The sequence below is a fragment of the Taudactylus pleione genome, unplaced genomic scaffold (genome assembly GCF_031769625.1).
Source record: "Taudactylus pleione unplaced genomic scaffold, aTauple2 ptg001956l, whole genome shotgun sequence".
NCBI classification, from domain to species: domain Eukaryota; kingdom Metazoa; phylum Chordata; class Amphibia; order Anura; family Myobatrachidae; genus Taudactylus; species Taudactylus pleione.
In genome coordinates this window covers 1,204,259-1,224,857 of record NW_028286352.1, presented here as the reverse complement: position 1 = coordinate 1,224,857, position 20,599 = coordinate 1,204,259, and the positions used below count along the sequence as shown (strand labels likewise).

The 20,599-nt window shown below is 43.2% G+C and overlaps 1 protein-coding gene across 2 annotated transcripts in view; it reads right to left on the bottom strand.

The window, feature by feature from the left end:
• Positions 1-20,599, bottom strand: part of FUT8 (fucosyltransferase 8) — a 233,275-nt gene that overhangs the window by 23,293 nt on the left and 189,383 nt on the right. For both annotated transcript variants that reach the window (XM_088465340.1, XM_088465341.1), the window contains exons 8-10: positions 5,846-6,092; positions 2,502-2,678; positions 345-495 (exon numbers count right to left, since the gene is read on the bottom strand). In XM_088465340.1, the coding sequence (XP_088321466.1) occupies positions 345-495; positions 2,502-2,678; positions 5,846-6,092 (575 nt within the window). The remainder of the gene's footprint in view (positions 1-344; positions 496-2,501; positions 2,679-5,845; positions 6,093-20,599) is intronic.

Genomic DNA, 20,599 nt, shown 5'->3' with positions numbered 1-20,599 from the left:
GCCGTATATGATAATTATTAATGACGGAGATAGAGGTAGCCATTGTTTGTTGAAAAACAGGAGGAGAGTGAGAGGGGGAAGAGAGGGGGAAGAGAGGGGGAAGAGAGGGGGAAGAGAGGGGGAAGAGAGGGGGAAGAGAGGGGGAAGAGAGGGGGAAGAGAGGGGGAAGAGAGGGGGAAGAGAGGGGGAAGAGAGGGGGAAGAGAGGGGGAAGAGAGGGGGAGAGAGAGGGGGAGAGAGAGGGAGAGAGAGATCCATCTGGGGCATTATTGAGAAGCCTATACAGGAAGTATCAAAAAGTATTTGCATTATTACTTTAGCCAGATTAACAGCTACAGAACTCACCTGGGAGGAGAACGTGCAAACAAGAAAGTCCGCCTGTGATAAGAAGTGGATATCAAGAATAACGCCTCTCAAGGAATTTTCAGTGTATCGATTATGCAAACCAGCTGACCAGGATATGGAATTGTCACTAATAAATTCATATTGTGGGTATCTGCATCACATAAAAAAAAAAATTCAACAAAAATGTAAATATTAGACAAATAATAAATCGATTACAAAAATAATACCTGTGGGTGAAGAGTTCATTAAATATGAAGACTTTTGAAATTCTTTTTACAATATTTTCAGATGACTGATCCTTAGCATTTTGTAGATTGAGACAGTGATCAGTCACTTGAATCTGGCGTATCGGCTATGTAAAAAGCATTTGCTGTAATTAAAACGTACAATGCTCGGTATTGGTGTATAACTGCCAAAATATTTAGTAAAGCATATGGTCAAAATTAATTCTATTTTCTCTGCATATTCGCATCTATTTTCACAAAAAATACTGCTCATAATGCCCTATTGATAAGAGTATTGGCGCATACTAAGAAGGGGTAACATGAAAATGGAAAAGTACAAAGCAGAATGAATATCCTAATTTCTATGAAAGGATAAAGTATTGCAATTGCCTTTTATACAATGGTCGGTCATGTAGAACTATTTGCATTTTTTTTTTATCATTTTCTTGCAATGAATAGGAGAGGTCTAGTTAATCATAAAAGAGAGTAATTCTGCAGCAATTATACTGTAATATATCTGAAGCCACTTGTGGACTGGAACATATTTGCAGCTGTCCTGTGTGCCATTTACTCCCAGCATATAATTCATGAGACCAATTGTAATCTCTGCCAGGCCAGTTCCTGTGTAATTATTACAGGAGGTGCCTCTGCTCGCATTAAGAACTTCAATGAGAAGTCAATTTATAGCACTAAAGATTTAACATTCCCTTGGTTTCTATACTCTGTATGTTCGACACATTAACATAAATTAAGTTGGTGCACAAAAGTGTCTTCTTTTATGTATGTTCAAGCATGTGTTCTGGTTATTCAATATGCCTATCCACATAGGGTACATATTAAATGCCCACAGTTAAAGAATTCTGGTCATTACGAAAAATATGCCCACTGACTGGGCAGCTGTCATAGCTACAAGGTAACCTCAATTTATATGGAATAGACAGGGTAATTTATAGCCGCTAGTCAACAAAATGCAATGGTAGCCGCTAGTCAACAAAAATTTAGACAGTAGAACAGAAGTAGAGATGACCATCGGTGGGTTAAAACATTGATAGTGCCATTGGCGATTAACATTGATGGCATGAAACTATTGACGGAGAACCAATTATGGTTTGCACCCATCGCTGGCCATCTCTGCTGTTGGGAATGTCAGGCAAAGGGCCAATCAGGGAAGACAAGGCATAGTGAGATGGTTGGGGGGCTGAACTCAGTGTCCCTAGCGTTGAGAGATAAGAAAAGAAAAATAGAAACCACACATCACAACATGACAGCCATCAATGGTGGAGAACCATCAACCATTGGTTACACACCATCAATGGTTAACCATCGATGGTCAATGGCCATCCCTAAACAAAAATATTTCCCATGTATTCCTTTCCAATAAACAGGTCGCCAATGTGGGCATTGTGTGGTGTTCAAGTATAATTTTCCATGACTTAGCTAAGACAGTAATGGGTAATATAATAGCCTGCCCGATGTTTTTAAGTGGCAACAAATTAAAAGATGAAATCAGGTTGTTTTTGCCTTTTAATTCATTGCCGTTTTAAAACAATTGGGCACTCGACGGAATTTCACCGATGCTTGTATCTCACAAGCTATTATATTCCCCCCAAAATGTTGACGGACCCAAAGCTTCACTAGCATCAACGTACACGTTATATATCTCACTAACCTACTCTCTCACGACTCAATTGCACAAAGATGTACAAGCGTCGAAGATCAAATTACTATGTGCAGTCTCAAAGTGGTTTGTTGTATCCGTTTGTGACTAAGATGCATTTTAATGCGAGCAAGACAAGAAACGCACTCGGCTGAAGGCTGGTGGCTCGGACCTGGCGTGCTGATAAGGGCTGTTTAACGCAAGTGCAGCAATAGTGTATGAGGACACATCTGTTAGTCGTAAGATCAGCCGTTGCACAGATACCGTTACACTTACTTGGATTTTGCCTCTTGCAGTAATGACGGATCGTCAGTTGCTAAGTATATACGTTTTTTGTCTATTTGCATCCTGCGAGCAAGCAGCTGAAAATGTTCCTCAACGTGCACCATATATTCCTCAATTGGGTGGAAAGCTGCCTCTGTTCCCACTTTATCTGTTCTCCGAACGTGCACACTAAATTATAAAATAAAAAAATTAAGAATATAGTTGAGAAAGGGCTACATTTGTGATGATAGAAATAATAACAGGATTTTAAAATACGAGAGGTGCTTGGCAAGAAGAGGAGGTCATTCGTAATAGATGTATCCGTTTCCCTGAATATAAAATGAAATCTCTCTATTATTGTGGCTATAACTAATGTAATGGCACAAATGTATTGCTTGCACAGAGAATAACCTGATTCGGCAATGTGTATGTTATTACATAATTACACATCGTAGGACCATAAGAATGAAACACATTGTACCGAAGATTAAAGATGGCACAGACAGAGTCACTGTGCTCCAACAACACTGGATCACACAGCTCTCAGCATGTCATGTGATGGTAGAGGGGGAGAAAGAGGGGAAGGCTGTCACAGGGAACATAGGAGCTTATTCAGACCCTCTCACTAGGATGTGAGCGCTCGTAGCTGGCCGATATTTGCAATCTGGGCATGTATCGCAATGCGCGTATGTGCGAACCACTGCAAAAGAACGGGAAGCGCTCGCTCGCCCAGCATAGCCAGCCCAGTTGAATGAGTGACAGGAGAGGCCATTTGTGGGTGGTAACATGGGCAGGCCACTAGGAACGGGGGAGTGGAGGTACGAATGCAGGCGTGCCCGAGTGTCTTAATGCCGTTTCAGAGGTGTGCGTAATTAACAGGCAGCGTCATAGTACATGTCACCTGGTTGTATTTCACATTGAAATGATTGCAGTGCTTGCGGCAAGGTATAGTCAAATCCAAGCGCTGTGAGCACATCCGATGGTACTCGATGTACCAATGTTTTCATGCACTTCCAGGACATGACGTGCGCAAGTGGGCATCGACATACACAAGGTGATCGCACGCCAAGACATAGTGGGCGTGCTACTGCCTTGCCGTACGATCGCCTGCTTTGCTGGGCGTGTGTTAGATTTGCATACTCTGGGAGCGAGCGAAAGCATCTAGCGAGCGGGTCTGAATGAGCTCCATAGAGCTTAGAGGGGCGGTCCATAGACTCTCGGCTCACTACATCATGTGACACTGGTTGCTATGGTAGTTCATGACACTGTAGCATTATAAACCATTAATAACAGCCCAAAAAACAGACCAAGGAGAAATGTTAGATATTAAGATTCCCCTAACAGCCTGCCATAGTGATTTATGTTAAAAATTGCCTCAATGTTTCAGGGATTCATGCTTGAAAAGGCACATTGTGCAAAAGTGTGATTATGTAAAAACCCAGTCGTTGGGTCTGATAGGGAAGTGACATGTGCGCCAATGTCCATTTAAAACAAAAAAAATGCTGGGGAGGGCCTTTAAGTCCCTCTAACACACCACCTAGAAAGATGGGGGTACCCTTGTTTGAAAGAGGGCAGTCCACTCTTTAAAACATAGAAATGAATGTGTGGTGATCACACTGATCACCAGACATTAACCCATAGGCAAACGCAGGGGGGGTTTCCATCTGCCTGGAAACCCCCCTCCCCAGCCCACACCATGACCACAATAAAAATAGTAATGTAATAGAATTTTATAGTGCTGCAGGTTTTTCACAGTATCACAAATGAAATAATTAGCACCACCTGTGTATCTTTTAACATGTATCCGTCAGTAATAAGTACACCTGTGCACCAACTAGGAGACCTGGAAAACATTCACTGTTAGGTATGCACTGCTATAGAGCCTAATATGTACATATATGTCCAGGGCAGTGCTCGGTTATTCTGCTGCTCCTCCAGACTTCCGGAATTGCTCGAATGCTCTGGAATGGTGCCCACATCTAAAATAAAAACATTCAGCTCAGGCAGGATGGCACTACTGCCGCATCTAATGGGTTAATGTGATTGCTGGTCCTGTATATGCTGGAATTATGACACACACAATACACTTTGTATGACGCATATTAAAGCTGGATAAGTGCTAATTCTACTCTCTTCATGGACTGGCCACACTCGCTCTAAAATCAAGCATTTGGAAACCCCCCTCTAGAAATCCTGCGTTTGCCACTGTAACCCGCTGCGCTACAGAAATATAATGTAATCCAGGCATGAGGGAAGATCTCCTCCAAAATAGCTACAAGTAATTAAGAAGCACCTGAGGGGAGTCCCCTCTTTCAAATGTTGGGGCTCCTTAGTACTTATTGTCTTGTGATCACGAGGCAATGTTACCCCATGCTAAGGAAAATATATATGAGTGATAGGGGGGGGGGGGGGGGGGTGTATAATGACACCGGCATCCAAGTGGGCACCCATATTTTAAAGCAGGGAGTGCCTACTTTCAATTATGTGGCACACCTGTGTTCACCATGCAATATCGCCAAGTGTTACAAAAAAACCCAACAACATATTTTTCAATATATGGGGGAAGGGGAAATTGAGCCGTATTGCCCACATACTGGCCTACACACAAATGAGCACTTTGTCTTGAAAGAGGGGAGTCATCTCTTTAAAACGATGTGCCCCCTTACTGTGCCTAGAAAGTGGTTACTATGCCAAATTGCAAGTGGGAGGGGCCAAATGCATCCCATGAAGTGTGCAGGACAATATCTAATCCCCAATAGCTCAGTACTGGTCTGCACAACAAGAGGCACTGGAGGGTTTTTCTTGCTATTACCAAGTACCAATTTTTGCAAGGAGCGCAAGGGAGGGTGAGGGCGCGCCCAGGGGAGGGTGAGGGCGCGCCCAGGGGAGGGTGAGGGCGCGCCCAGGGGAGGGTGAGGGCGCGCCCAGGGGAGGGTGAGGGCGCGCCCAGGGGAGGGTGAGGGCGCGCCCAGGGGAGGGTGAGGGCGCGCCCAGGGGAGGGTGAGGGCGCGCCCAAGGGAGGGTGAGGGCGCGCCCAAGGGAGGGTGAGGGCGCGCCCAAGGGAGGGTGAGGGCGCGCCCAAGGGAGGGTGAGGGCGCGCCCAAGGGAGGGTGAGGGCGAGCGCCCAAGGGAGGGTGAGGGCGCGCGCCCAAGGGAGGGTGAGGGCGCGCGCCCAAGGGAGGGTGAGGGCGCGCGCAAGGGAGGGTGAGGGCGCGCGCAAGGGAGGGTGAGGGCGCGCGCAAGGGAGGGTGAGGGCGCGCGCAAGGGAGGGTGAGGGCACGCGCAAGGGACAACCCAGACAAGTTCCTATAGAAGCCACTGTCCCGCAGCAGCTGAGCTCTACTGAATATACTCACCCAATTACTGGATGCTTAAAACCCAGTTTTCTGGTGGCTTCCTCAATCTCTTTTTCCAGCCAAGCCTGAGGCCTGATCAAGTACTTGACAAATTGGGAGACCCACCAAACAGCTGGATCTCCATGTAAACGCATTAATCGATCTGCAAGGTCTTCTGGCACCCCAAGTGGTAGGTAAGGAGGCCTGGGATGGAGACTGTCAACAATTGGCAATTCCACCACTTGAACATCTTTGTCATTCGCTTCACCTGAAACAGACAAACATGAATGAATGACTATAAATATCACATAACACAAACCCATCTGTACCGACCAATGGAGTGATTTTTTTTGTCCCTTGACTCAAACTGAAACTAGCAAACAAGAAATACACAAAGGGCCTCCTAGTTTGAGTCTTGCATATACCGAGTGGATGCCATTTTTTCAACAAGTACGGGGTGAGTATAAGTGCCGGTACTGGTGATGACGGCTGTTCTAGAGGACGGAGGGCTGGCGGCGGAGCAGATGCAGTGATTCGTGCGACTCAATATGGGCGGATACTCATATTAGGATTTAATTTGCGGCCAGCAAGTGACTTGGAATCGAGCCCTAAATCTCTTCATCCCTTAATGGGTGGAGCATCCTGCTGCAATGAAAGATACTAAAAGGGGAAAAGATATTCACTCCTTAATGACTGGGGTGTTCCACACCTTGTACATCAAGCCACAGTAATACCACTAGTGGCTAATGAGTTGGTAGGCAGAATGTTGGCTCAGCTCACAAAATGGCGGCTCAGCTCACAAAATGGCAGCCTCCACAGTAGGGGTATATTTACTAAAGTGAGAGTTTTTAGAAGTCATGATGTTGCCCACAGCTACCAATAAGATTCTATTTAACATTTATCTAGCACCTTCAAGAAGATAATAGTAAGAATCTGATTGGTTGCTATGGATACCATCTCCACCTCTAAAAACCAGCACTTTAGTGAAGATACGCCTAGGTGTAGATGATTGATCTGCATTAGAGGGTTTCTACCTGCCCTCTTGTGTGAGCAGGTTTGTGTGCCTGTGTTAGTGAAATTAGAATAGATTGTAAGCTGCACTGATATATGCTCTAATGGGAATACATAAACATTACCTGTATGTGTGGTATGTTGTCAATATATAAAGGATAATAATAAAACAAACACAATTTTCAGTGCATACTGGGTTCTATGTACTAATCCTTGGAGATAAAGTACCAACCAATCAGCTCCAGACATTTTACAAACACAGCCTGTAAAGCGACAGGAGTTGATTGGTTGGTACTTGATCTCTGTCCACTTTACCTCTCTACAAGGCTTAGTACATAGACCCCCTATATCTCCTACACAACTATCACCTGAATACATAAACCCACTAAATCTGAGTACTGCCAAAAAAATATATATTTTATTTCTTACTTCCAGCCAAACCTAAAAATATACTTTTAAGTGGAATTAGCCTTAAATTTAATCAAACTAAACCATACTAAATGATTACAACTACCACACTAAAAAAGACCCCACAAAGATAAAAATGAAATCAAAAAAGTAAAACCATTAAGAAGTATTGGTAATACTGTGAGGGGCCACAAGGAAATGGTTACATAACTGATGGATTTATTTTTTTTATATGTCTTCACAAGAAAAGCTCTGGTCTCAATATCATCAGGACTAGACGGTGTTGTGCATCTGGTGCCCTGCTCTGTAACAGGTACTAAGGCATGATGGAGACCACGTAGGGGGATCAGTGATCAGGATTCCCATTTTCAGAGCACTGAGCCAGAATACACAGTAAGCATGGCCGGACCATTGATCACTGATACATGAACGAGTCTTCCCAATGCAGCAGCTCCTCTAAGTCACTGAGCACCAGAATTAGAGCAACTGAACTTATAGACTTTGTAAGAACCTTTTATCACAGAACTGTGACCAGTTATCACAATGACAAATGAAGGAACAGCCACAACATTAGACTTCCCTGAAAACCCAACATGATGTATGGATACAACGGATGGTCTGGAACAGTTTAACGCATCAGACGCTTCATGTGAAGCTGATATTATTACCAGCCTGGACACTCGCAGGGACAATGGAAATGTACTGAAAAATGAAAGCGGCTGATCCGCAGGTAATCTCAGGTGGGCTAGTTGCAGGGACATGGTGATATTGATGCTCTTTCTGCTGACTAAAGTAGGGTATACCCAATGAAGTGAACATGTATTATATTATTTATGTTTATATTTTGCTAAATCTAAAATAAAAAGGGTATCCGACGCTTTATGTGGCCAGGCTGGTTAAAAAGAAAAACGTAGCACGACGACAGCTTCATTACAAGCAACCGACTTGCTGAGAGCTGTAAGAATCCTTGATGTACGAGATCACAGGGAAGGAATCAGACAGGGGACACGTTGAGGGCTCTGTCAAAAGAGGGAGCACATGAAATTGTTCAATTCCAGACTACGCAGTGTGAAAGCAGCAACATATGTTCCATTAGCACAGCCTTGCCTTCCTTTGTTCTTAATGACGCCTGAAAGCTGGAGCAGCTCAGGCTTACGGTATGATTTTTACATCTGAAGGAGACCCGTACTTCTCTCAGCAGCCCCCACCCCCTTTACACAGGACCCCCCCTTTACATAGAAATAAATACAACTTGAGGCTTGCTCACCTTGGTTTACTTTATCAACATTTTTCTCTTTCAACCGGAATTTGTATTATGTGACAAATAAAATCTATGTCCTATAAAATAACTGATATACTGTATACACATTGTCCATCCATCACTAGAATGATATTTTAATGGTTCTATATTTCTTGGGTTACCAAAAATCACAGCAGTGTAGCCAGAGCTGTTACGGGCTGATTTGGATAACGACAAGCAGCAATGTCCTACACTCATTCCTGTAAGGTGAACTAGACTAGTGCAATCAATGTTACCTGCTTGGGATCCAGCACTCATGACTTCAATAACTGTATATAGTTATAAAACAGAAAGTCGGCAGAGGCAGCTCAATCAGGGTAGAACAGTTTCATATTCCCTTATTTGTACAAGCAGGGGCGTAACTAGGTATTTGAATGCCCCGACCTGTTACGTTAGGGCAATGTCAGGAAAAGAGAACTATTAAATGTATTTTAAAATAATTTAAGTATTGTGCTACAAAGTACATGGTGCCAAACAGCTCAGGTTGTCACGCCACAGATAAGTGATTGTGTACACCCAATATCGTTTGTCCTGCACTACAGAAAATCAAGGGAAATCTTTCACCAATATCGTTCATGCAGCACATCGTCCCGTGTGTATGAGCCTATAAAGTACCTATATATTGTTCAACGATATCGTTCATGGATATCGTCCAGTGAGTATGGGCCTTAAGGAGCTGATTGGTTGGTACTTTATCCCTCTGCAAAGCTTAGTGCATCTCCCAATACGAGACATGCACGATGGATGAATGAGGACACATCTGTAACAGTATGCAAAATATATCACAGTATATACACCCCCACATCCTAACAATAAGGTATAGACTTGTCACACACGGACGGCCTCATTTATCAACGAGTGTTATTCGTTTATATCACTCGTTAGTTACTAATCTTAAATGGTGCTCCGACCAATCGGCTCCTGTCATGCATTTGAAAAATGAGTGAGGAGCTGATTGGCTGGAGCACGATTTACGAGTTAGAACAAGAATATCACTCGTTGGTAAAATGAGGCTCTGAATATTATGAACAATAACATGGCACAAGATATGTGGTTTTTCCTTCTCTCAGATAAGTCACAGAAAAACCAAAGTGTATGTACAGCAGACAAACAATAGAGAACAATCAATTGATTACAGAAATTCAGCTACACCTACAAGATTAGGGACCTTGGAATAAAAACAAAATGTTTCATGTAAGCAATCAAAATTTAATTCCAAAAAGATTTATTAGATAAAGGATCGTCTATTTTTATTGAAACATTTTAAATGTGTAAAAAAACCAAAAACACAGCAAACATAATTGAGTAGGGGAAGGTGGGGCAAGTTGCTGCAATGAATATAAAACCACGCCCACGTCACGCTGCGGCTCGTGCGACTGGGAACAAGTTTGAAAATGTTACCATCAGTGCTCAGCGAAACGACGCTAACGCAGATGTGTTTATGTAATGGGTACCTAAACAAACATTTTTCTTGTTCCAAAGTAATATTTTTCACATAAATTTGTCGTATCTTAGCTGGACTGTTATGTCGCGTATCCACTAGGCGATTAAAATGAGCGATTGAACGATAACGACATAGTTATCGTTCAATCGCTTATTAATCATTCACAAAACGGGAATTAAAATGTCCAAAACGACCAGCGATGGTCGTTTATCGACAAACAATCATCACCTGAACATGCCGGTCAATCTGCCAATAACGACAGATTGGGCATGAGGGATTGTGCCTACACTGAGCGACATATCGTACAGTGTAGGCAGTGCAGGGGAGGGGGAACGACTGTACGGTTACAATGCTGTAATCGTACTGTCGTTCCATTATCTGCTAGTGGATAAACACCATTAAAGGTAAGAGTTTATCATTCATTTTGTTACAATCACAGATCATTAGTGTATTGATTATTATTGTTCTAATTGTGAATTGAAGTACAGAAATCGAACTATGGCCATCTTGGTTATCTGACGTCACTTGGGGCAAATTCTTACACAATATCGAAGTAAAGTTGTTACTCACTCACACTCCCATTAAAGACTAGCTAGAACTAGAGGAAAATATAAGAAATGAAAAAAAAAAAAGTTAAAACTACGGAAAGTTAAGAAATCTTTACTCTGGAATAAAGACAAAAAAAAAACAACTGTAAAGTACAGTAGCTGAGATACTCTAAGAAGAGGACATGAAAATAAAAAAATAAGAAAGTAGCCAAAACATTGTCGAGTTCTGAAGACGAGTGTTTCTGTGTAATGTGTGCCAAGACTTACAATCTGTGGATACCTGCCCAGCAGTGGGTCCAGTGTATTACATGTAATGGTGCCCATACACAGTGCGATATAGCAGCCGATCCGACGGATTGGTACGATATCGCTGCTCTATCGTACCATGTATGGGCATGATATCGGACAAACCCAGATGTTACTGCAGGTTAATTTGATCTGAGGATGTGATGTATTGATCCCATGCAGCGCTATACGGGTAGGGGAGGGGGGTGCCGGCATATCGGGCGGTCGGCCACCCGATCGCACCATGTGTGGGGACCACCCGATATGTCGGCCGTTGGATCCCCCGTCGCGTCGCAAGGTGCATATCGCACAGTGTATGGCTTTAAGGGTAGGCCCATATTACTTGCGTAAGAGGTGATGCGGTAGAATTTACTTGCACTAACTACGAATCAGAAATCAGCAATGAAGACGATGAGTGATATCTGCAATTGTCATCAGACTATATACCAAATATATGCCAAATGTGATTTTGTGATAAACGTACTAAGTTTTCTAATGCATGCTTTTTATATTAAGATATTATATAGATTACTTCCCCTACACATTAATGCAACTGAAACCTGCCTCTAAATGTGGGCTGACTAGGTGGGGGCAGTCTCCATTATCAAAATATGGGATATAACCAGCTACTGATTTTTTTTCTTTTTAAAAACCTGTAAAGTACAGTAGCGCAGATACTCTATAAGGATACAGGAGATAAAGATGTGCTGCTGCTGCTGCTGGCCCGTGTGCATTCCCTGTCACAGGCCCCCTCCTCTCCCTCTGGTGGCCGGCAGCCGGCTCACCGCCCACCGCATCATCAGTAGACTCGGGGCACTAGAGTGTGCGCAGAGTCTACTGCACATGCGCAGATCGCCAGGAAATGGCACGCCCGCCATTTTCCCGGATATTTCCTCACAGCGCACATGCGCAAAATGCTGGAAAAATGGCCATTGCGACCATTTTCCAGCGTTTTGAGCAGCGCTGAGAGACCCGACGCTGGACCGCAGAGGTAAGTTTTAGATAACATAGGTGCAGGGTGTGCAGTGCTGGCCCCCCCTGGAACCATGTGCACCCACATTACACGTTTATAATATATTACATGAGGTCTACAGGCTGCTGTATTATATCATATTCCAGAAAGGTCTGAGAACCATACAGGAAGAAAGTGCACAATTACGGCTCAAGAGGCAGTCACTACGGTCACTGTGAGGAGCAATGCAAATCAATCAATGGAACCCTGTTGCTCCTATATTGGCACTTTTTTGGCTGGTAGACATATAGGAAAATATTCTGACTGGCGCCACCCAAATAATAATAAATACAATAAAACAATAAGGGGTTAAAGACATAGGTTTGTGTGTATTTCTCCGGCGCTGGATATGACATTTATTTTCTTTAAAAATACAGTAATAGGAGAAATAAGTCAGACCAACAATGTGCGAGAGCCCTAAAAAAAAAAAAAAGTGTTTTGTGGGTTCTAGTTGAAGTCAGAATTATTCCCATACAGTGGAGACCTAATCTCTTACTCATAAAAATTAGAAATTGATGTATAGAAAAGATCAGCCAGGTGGTTAGCAAAAATAATTTATGATAGAAGCACAGATGTATGAGGTGTTCATTACTTCACTCCCTTGAAATAATAGTGCGCAAACATATATAGCACGTTATATACAGTCAGGTGCATAAATATTGGGACATTGACAGAATTTTCATATTTTGGCCTCTATTCACCACCACAATGGCTTTGAAATGAAACAAACAAGATGTGCTTTAACTGCAGACTTTCAGATTTAATTTGAGGGTAATTACATCCAAATCAGGTGAACGGTGTAGGAATTACAACGGTTTCTATATGTGCATCCCACTTTTTAAGGGGCCAAAAGTAATGGGACTATCAACTCAAAAGCTATTTCATGGACAGGTGTGGCTATTCCCTCATTATTTCATTATCAATTAAGCAGGTAAAAGGTCTGGAGTTGATTCTAGGTGTGACATTTGCATTTGGAATCAGTTGCTGTCGACTCTCAATATGAGATCCAAAGAACTGTCACTATCAGTGAAGCAAGCCATCATTAGGCTGAAAAATCAAAACAAACCCATCAGAGAGATAGCAAAAACATTAGGTGTGGCCAAATCAATTGTTTGGAACATTCTTAAAAAGAAAGAACGCACCGGGGAGCTCAGCACCACCAAAGAAAGACCCGGAAGACCACGGAAAACAACTGTGGTGGATGACAGCAGAATTATTTCCCTGGTGAAGAAAACCCCTTCACAACAGTTGGCCAAATCAAGAAAACTCTCCAAGAGGTAGGTGTATATGTGTCAAAGTCAACAATCAAGAGAAGACTTCACAAGAGTGAATATAGAGGGTTCACCACAAGATGTAAACCATTGGTGAGTCACAAAAACAGGAAGTCCAGATTAGAGTTTGCCAAACAACATCTAAAAAAGCCATTACAGTTCTGGAACAACATCCTATGGACAGATGAGACAAAGATCAACTTTTACCAGAGTGATAGGAAGAGAAGAGTATGGAGAAGTAAAGGAACTGCTCATGATCCAAAACATACCACCTCATCAGTGAAGCATGGTGGTGGTAGTGTCATGGCGTGGGCATGTATGGCTGCCAATGGAACTGGTTCTCTTGTATTTATTGATGATGTGACTGCTGACAAAAGCAGCAGAATGAATTCTGAAGCGTTTCGGGCAATACTATATGCTCATATTCAGTCAAATGCTTCAGAACTCATTGGACGGCGCTTCACAGTGCAGATGGACAATGACCCAAAGCATACTGCAAAAGCAACCAAAGAGGTTTTTAAGGCTAAAAAGTTAAATGTTATGCAATGGCCAAGTCAATCCCCTGACCTGAATCCAATTGAGCATGCATTTCACTTGATGAAGACAAAACTGAAGGGAAAATGCCCCAAGAACAAGCAGGAACTGAAGACATTTGCAGTAGAGGCCTGGCAGAGCATCACCAGGGATGAAATCCAGCGTCTGGTGATGTCTATGCGTTCCAGACTTCAGGCTGTAATTGCCTGCAAAGGATTTGCAACAAAGTATTAAAAAGTGAAAGCTAGATTTAGGATTGTTTAGTTTGTCCCATTACTTTTGGCCCCTCAAAAAGTGGGAGGCACATATAGAAACCGTTGTAATTCCTACACCGTCCAACTCATTTGGATGTAATTACCCTCAAAGTAAATCTGAAAGTCTGCAGTTAAAGCACATCTTGTTTGTTTCATTTCAAAGCCATTGTGGTGGTGAATAGAGGTCAAAATATGAAAATTCTGTCAATGTCCCAATATTTATGCACCTGACTGTATAGGAAATTAGCAGTGACGTGCAGTGAGGTAATTGGCTGGGAAGGTCCTTGCTAGTATCAGAGCCAAGGTTACACATACATATATGCACCCGAGGGTACATGTGGGCATTATATAAAGGGGCAGCAGTATATAGTGCTTGGAATCTGGTGAGTTTTGATCAGAGATGTGCGAAAAAGGTAGACAGGGGAGGCAGTGCCTCCATACACTTTGTTCTCTATAGAGTTTTGACTATAAAAATTATTAGAATACTACAAAGAAGATATTTTTAATAATTCATATCCATTTAATATTACATTTTTATAGTAAAAACTGTGGAGTATACCCAAGTGTGACAGGAAAGGCTCTGCCTCATCTCACATCACTGGATATTAGTCACACTCACATATATAAATAATGAACAGTACAAAGCAAGTATATAAAAAAAAACCTGCAGTTTTAAATTGTTTCCGAACACAGTATATAATATATATATATAGGGAAAAACAGCGGCACTCTCAGGACTTGAAACATAAATGAGACTCACGACTCCAAGAGATCAGCGTCCAACGTTTCAGTCGGTGTGACTTTTATCAAGAACGATCACACCGACTGAAACGTTGGACGCTGATCTCTTGGAGTCGTGAGTCTCATTTATGTTTCAAGTCCTGAGAGTGCCGCTGTTTTTCCCTATATACTTGGTTCACACACCATTAGAGGGCACCCAGGCAGGTACTGACTACACTGTGGAGTGCCGGCGTTATTTCTATATATATATATATATATATATATATATATATATATATATATACATACACACATATTTATATATATATATGCATCATACACACATACACACATATATACAAGAAAAAAAAAAAAAAATTTTCCAAACAACATAGGGCAAAAAACGTTAGCCCATCCTCCGCTCAAATGCATGGGGAAAAAAAATATATAGATCGATCACATGAATGGCATTTAAATGTCATCATTGGGATTTATAATTCTTCCACCGAGGCAGCACCAGAATTAGTTGAAAATAATCTAGCACTAGAGAGTGTGCAGTAAGTTAGTATTGCACCCCACCACTCAGACTGTACCAGCGGGGACTACTACATAAACCACCATCCTCTGCCTCCAGGTGGGATAGCTACAGACCTCACCATTAGGCTGAGCGCCATTAGTTTGCCGCGTCCTCGATAGCCTACAGAAATTACAATGGGCACCCCAGATGTAGGCCATTAAATTGCTCCAGTCCCCACACTCTTGTTTTGTTGCTCCTGTCCCATATAACAACAGTCTGGGACAGGAGGAGCCCCTCCCCCATTTCCAATGGATGAGGGGGGGAGTACAGATATAGCCGGCTACATCATTGCCACGATGCGTGCACACGGGAGCCATATTTCTGGGGAAAAAAAAATCATGGTGTAAATGGTGCCACCACCGTATTCTTTAGCTTGTGTGATGGCACGATTCCTTCCAGACAGGATGACCGGGCGGAGGTTGCACGCGGCCCCCTCTATAATATTTTCTCATTTGAGCCTGGAAAATAAGCCCTTACCAAAAAACATAAAAAGTGCACACTGATTCCATATGAGCTGCGTTTAGAAAAAGTATTTCCCAGTATGTCAAGATTTGGCAGTAAATGAGCATCTAGTTTATTTGTAGAAATGTATTGTTATGGTCCCAAATCTAAAAGTAACACAATGAAATATGATGAATCGCATGCATGGCCTACTTTCCTGCAGTGCATTGTCCCATAAAACTGTCCCACAGGCTGCTGTATTATATAAAGGAAACACAAAACACAAACTAGGACATGCTCCAAACTAATAACCGCTGATAGCTAAAGCAAACATATTAGGACAGCCTCAAGTTGAGGACATTTATTTGCTCATTCAAACCTAGGCACTCAGTCACTGGGGAACAAAGACTGTAGTACGAATGAAAGACAACGGTAAGCTATTCAACCAGAGAACGACTGGCAACAGGAAAAAAAAAACATACACCAAATAATAAAATCGGTAGATCTAATTGGCTCAACATGATGCCAGCAAGTATAAAAGACATCAATCTCTTAGCGGGTTAGGTCAAAGTACCGCCATACGGAGTTGAATGAAATTACTTTTTTCTGAAAAATTAAATTAATGAATGCATAAAACGCAGGTTAGCTACATATTTTTACAAAATAATGTTTTGTGCAAACACCAGCTTACACATGTTCACAATCTCCTGGAAAAAGGCAAACAGAGCAAAAATGAGTTGGAGACACTGCTGCTATCACACATCCCCTTTCTGAACCCACCAACGGCCGCATCCGGATTACAGGACCGCTGGTGCCAGTTCACGCCACCTTTTCACCCACAACCATCCATCCACGACATATAGGGGCACCCATTGGCCGGGACTGCCGTTGGCACCTTCAGCGACTGGTATCCTGTCCCAGACCAGCCCCTCCACGAGGGTGTTTACACCCGCAAGGTGCTACTCTAGTGTGTCCTCTTAAGAGGAAGGTCATCCCCAACGCCGGCCCAGCAGACTGTACAGCATCAGTCAGAGGGCCAGGGGACCCAGCACCACACAAACGCCGCAGGCTCATCATTGCAGAAAACCATACCAACACCCCACGGGCATATCCACTGGTCGCATTATCAATCCAACTTACAAACCAGCCGGTTGCCAGTCCGGCAACCTCCTGCCGCAAGCACGTGGCAATCCCCGATTCTGAACATCGAACCAGCAGAGCTTGCCAGGAAAACCACCGTACATCATCAGCCCCGAACAACACGGCCGCAACGTCTACCCACTCCTAAATCCTACTGGTATGTAAGTACTCTTGCACCACAACGCGCAATGCCGCCCCTACATCAGGACACTCACTACTAACCCATTTGACTTTGAAGAGTGTATGAACATTCCCAGAAGACTCTCAAGACTGTAGACCATAGGTCCAGCAGGGATAACGTGCTGGTCACACAACGGAATGGCAAGGAGCCCCCTGAAAGGGTCCACCCACCTTCCCACCCAGTGCCTCATCACACATCACCCCTCCTCTCCTTCTTTCCAAAAAAACTCCCTCCACATGAGACCACATCGGAACAGCACTGTGCCTGCTCTAATAAACGATTTGGCCTTCTACATTTGTCTGTATTCCCTCACCGCCGACACCAACCATATTCCCAAACCCACCGCACAATACATCCTCCCTCTCAGGAAGAGCGCACCAAACCACCTTTTACCGCAATGACCATTAACAGAACCTGGTACTCCTGTAACTAGGTGCAACACTTCCAACCACCCCTACCTCTCCACCCATACTCCTCCCATCACCCACCACTATCCCGTGCCCCCCCTCCCCTATACCTATCACCATCCTGTGAACCCCCCTTTCCTCTCCACCTTCTGCCCCCCCACCAATCAACCACATCCACCACCTCCCATTCCCACACCTACTGTTAAGCCCACACACCAGAACACCATTCTGCCTGCCATCACGGAGGAGCACAGTTCAACAAGATTTAAACGTGTCCACATACATCAAACTCCCTTGCGGGTTAAAGAGCCCTTCTAGGCGTTCCACGCCGTGACTATGTAGCTACGAGCATCTTTTGGTTTGACTTTTTACCTTCAAATGCGTCCTATTTACACAGTGGTGTGATTAGAACGCACAGGCAGCTTCTGCTGATTAAAATGATATGCGGCATGCCTATATTCTGTGTGCTACTGCATCTGCATGTGAAACGCTAAGTTATATTGTCACAGCCAGTGACACCGTAACGTAGCTGCTTAAGCGTCCTATTCACATCACTGTGCGTATAAGGCACATTTGAAGGTAAAAAGTTGCCCTAAAAGACGCTCGGCGCTAAAGAGCAACACAGTGCTCACAAGTTATGTGTAAAGCGACTTGTAGCACATGGAGGATACGTGGACACATCTGTATCTTATTTTATGGCAGTCTGACATTACCTCATCATTAAAGGGCTAATTTATGTACCCATGCACATTTGTGCCGTTACTTAGCATGATGCCCATATTTGATTACCATGCCGGGGCAGCGCCTCCGTTAAGAGGCTGTCCTGGTGATGACTGTACTGTATGTCTCAATTCTTTCTCTGTTTGCTGAATGAACCTTTGGGTCTTAATCCGGTGTCTTTATTGCGCGTGAGTGTCATTAGGTCATTGCATGGGCGCAATTCCTTTTCCAAAATAGTGCTTTAGCTATAGGCTAGACTTGCTAAGATGATACTCAAAGGATCATAGCTACTGGAGAAAAGTTCATAACAATTAAGCTTTTCGGAGCTAGATAAACTAGTAGCTCCACTTCGCAGGCACCGCTGAGAATTACGGGGCAGCAGTATTCTGTGTTACTTTGTATAACGCAGCATTTTGCATGATTTAAGGTTGATAAATCGTCCCCTCTCTATGAAGAGTACCAAACAAACCCAGGTGTGCATCCCAACATTAAGGGTATGCTGTACATCAGGAAAAAAATATAAATAGTGGTTATTTGTTACTTATTTGCTATGTAAGAAGGGAGACAAGCAAAGTGAGACTTCAGTTTAAGACCACTTCCTTTTATAAATATACTACTTTGTAAAGCTCAGGAAATGCTGCAGAGTCATAATGACACTGGCCACACACACACCAAGTCATGTCCTCCCACAAAACACATAAAATAGTCAGTACAAAGATAAAAAGATATTTCTTCTGTTCTACGCACAGCTAATAACTTTCCTGTAGCATAGAGAATAATGGGGTTGATAATATTAAGCAGTGATAAGAGTAGAGAAGTGGAACACTGCCGAAGTTGCCCATAGCAACCAATCAGCTTTGAGGTAGCATTTATCAAGTACATTATGTGCATTGTGAAGTAATAGTAAGGTGAGGTAGTAGGGGATAGGGGGAAGGAGAACAATGAGTAGCTATGAGATGACGTCTTTTCCTAACTGTAATAATGCATGTATTACTAACCATTAATAAAGTACATAAACAACATACTTTATGAGTGATTACTATAAGGAAAGGTACGTCAGGATATAACAACTGGCGATGAGGATGGGATAATTCATGAAACATTTTGGAAATACTCCCCTGTGGCCACAAGCTAATGGTCTTGTTGAACGTTTCATGCGCATCTTGGAAAGCAAATAAAGATTTGTTAAGTATCCAACATTCCAATTCAGCAATCCTTACATCAATTTCTCAGACAATATCGATCAGTGCCTCACTCCACGACAAATGTCCCTCCTCAGACATTAATGACATCAAAAGGAAAGTGATCAGATCCACTCTTCTGGAAATTCATCTGACTCCTTCATCTAAAGATCATCAGGTTAGAAAGATAGACTCTGCCAATAAACAAAAGGCTAAACAGTATGCAGACCGGAAAAGGAGAGCTATTGTTCTGATATACAAGGAGGAGGATCGTGTTCTGATGAAACAAAAAGTATTACCGCAAGGACATGGCTGCTTTTCACCAAAGTCCATTGACTATAGTCTAAAGCAGGGGTGGGGAACCTTTTTTTCTGCAGTGGGCCATTTTGATACACAGAACATTATTTGCGGGCCTGGTGCAGATCACGCCCCATCCGTATGTCGTCACATGGGGCAGGGCCATAATCGCCAGTGATTACAGTATAACAGAAGCATCCTGATGATGCTCCGGGGAGCTGTAAGGGCAGCGGTGTGACCGTCTGAAGCGTCCTAAGGATGCTACAGGCGGCACTGATGCATAAATTCTGGCTGCAGGGTGCCATTCTAGGCACCCTGCTAACCAGATGAGGCTAACAAAAAAAAGCTCTGAGGGCCAGATCAAATTATTCCAGGGGCCTTATAGGGCCCCCGGGCCTCGGGTTCCCTGTCCCTGGTGTAAAGGAAAGGAACAATGATAGTTGCAGGAAAGGACAATCAAACAGCAACAAGGAATGTGTCTCATTTCAAGAAGATCTTTCCATCTTTATCTTCTGATGGACCAAGTCAAGAGGACGTCATCACAGTATCTTTACCATCCTCAGCATCAAGAGATCTGATAATGGGGACGGGTTCTTTGAGTGAATGATCACATATCCAGATGAAAAGAGGCAGAGTCATTAACCTTCCTGCTTGGCTTATTGAGCAGATATGACTCCTAGGGGTCAATCCTATCACCCGTGAGACATCGTGGCAACGGTCGCACTTTACGGCAGCCTGGATTTGCTGAATTTTGCTCGGGGCCCCACAGGGCTCCGAGCAAAATTCAGCTAGTTCGGGCATGGAGCGGGCCGCGAGGTGCCGGTCCTTTGCCGGCGTTTCAACGGCAACTTGCACCCTTCGCACATAATAAGATTGACCCCTTAATTCATGACTAGTAACTTGTTGTTCTAGAAGGTTTTCCAGTTTCATGTGTATTGGGTTGATGTTCATGCTCAGATGCCATTAATATATTGTGATATGTTTAATTTCATAACTGCACTACTCGTAAATAAAATGTTATGGGGTCAATCCTATTAGGTGCGA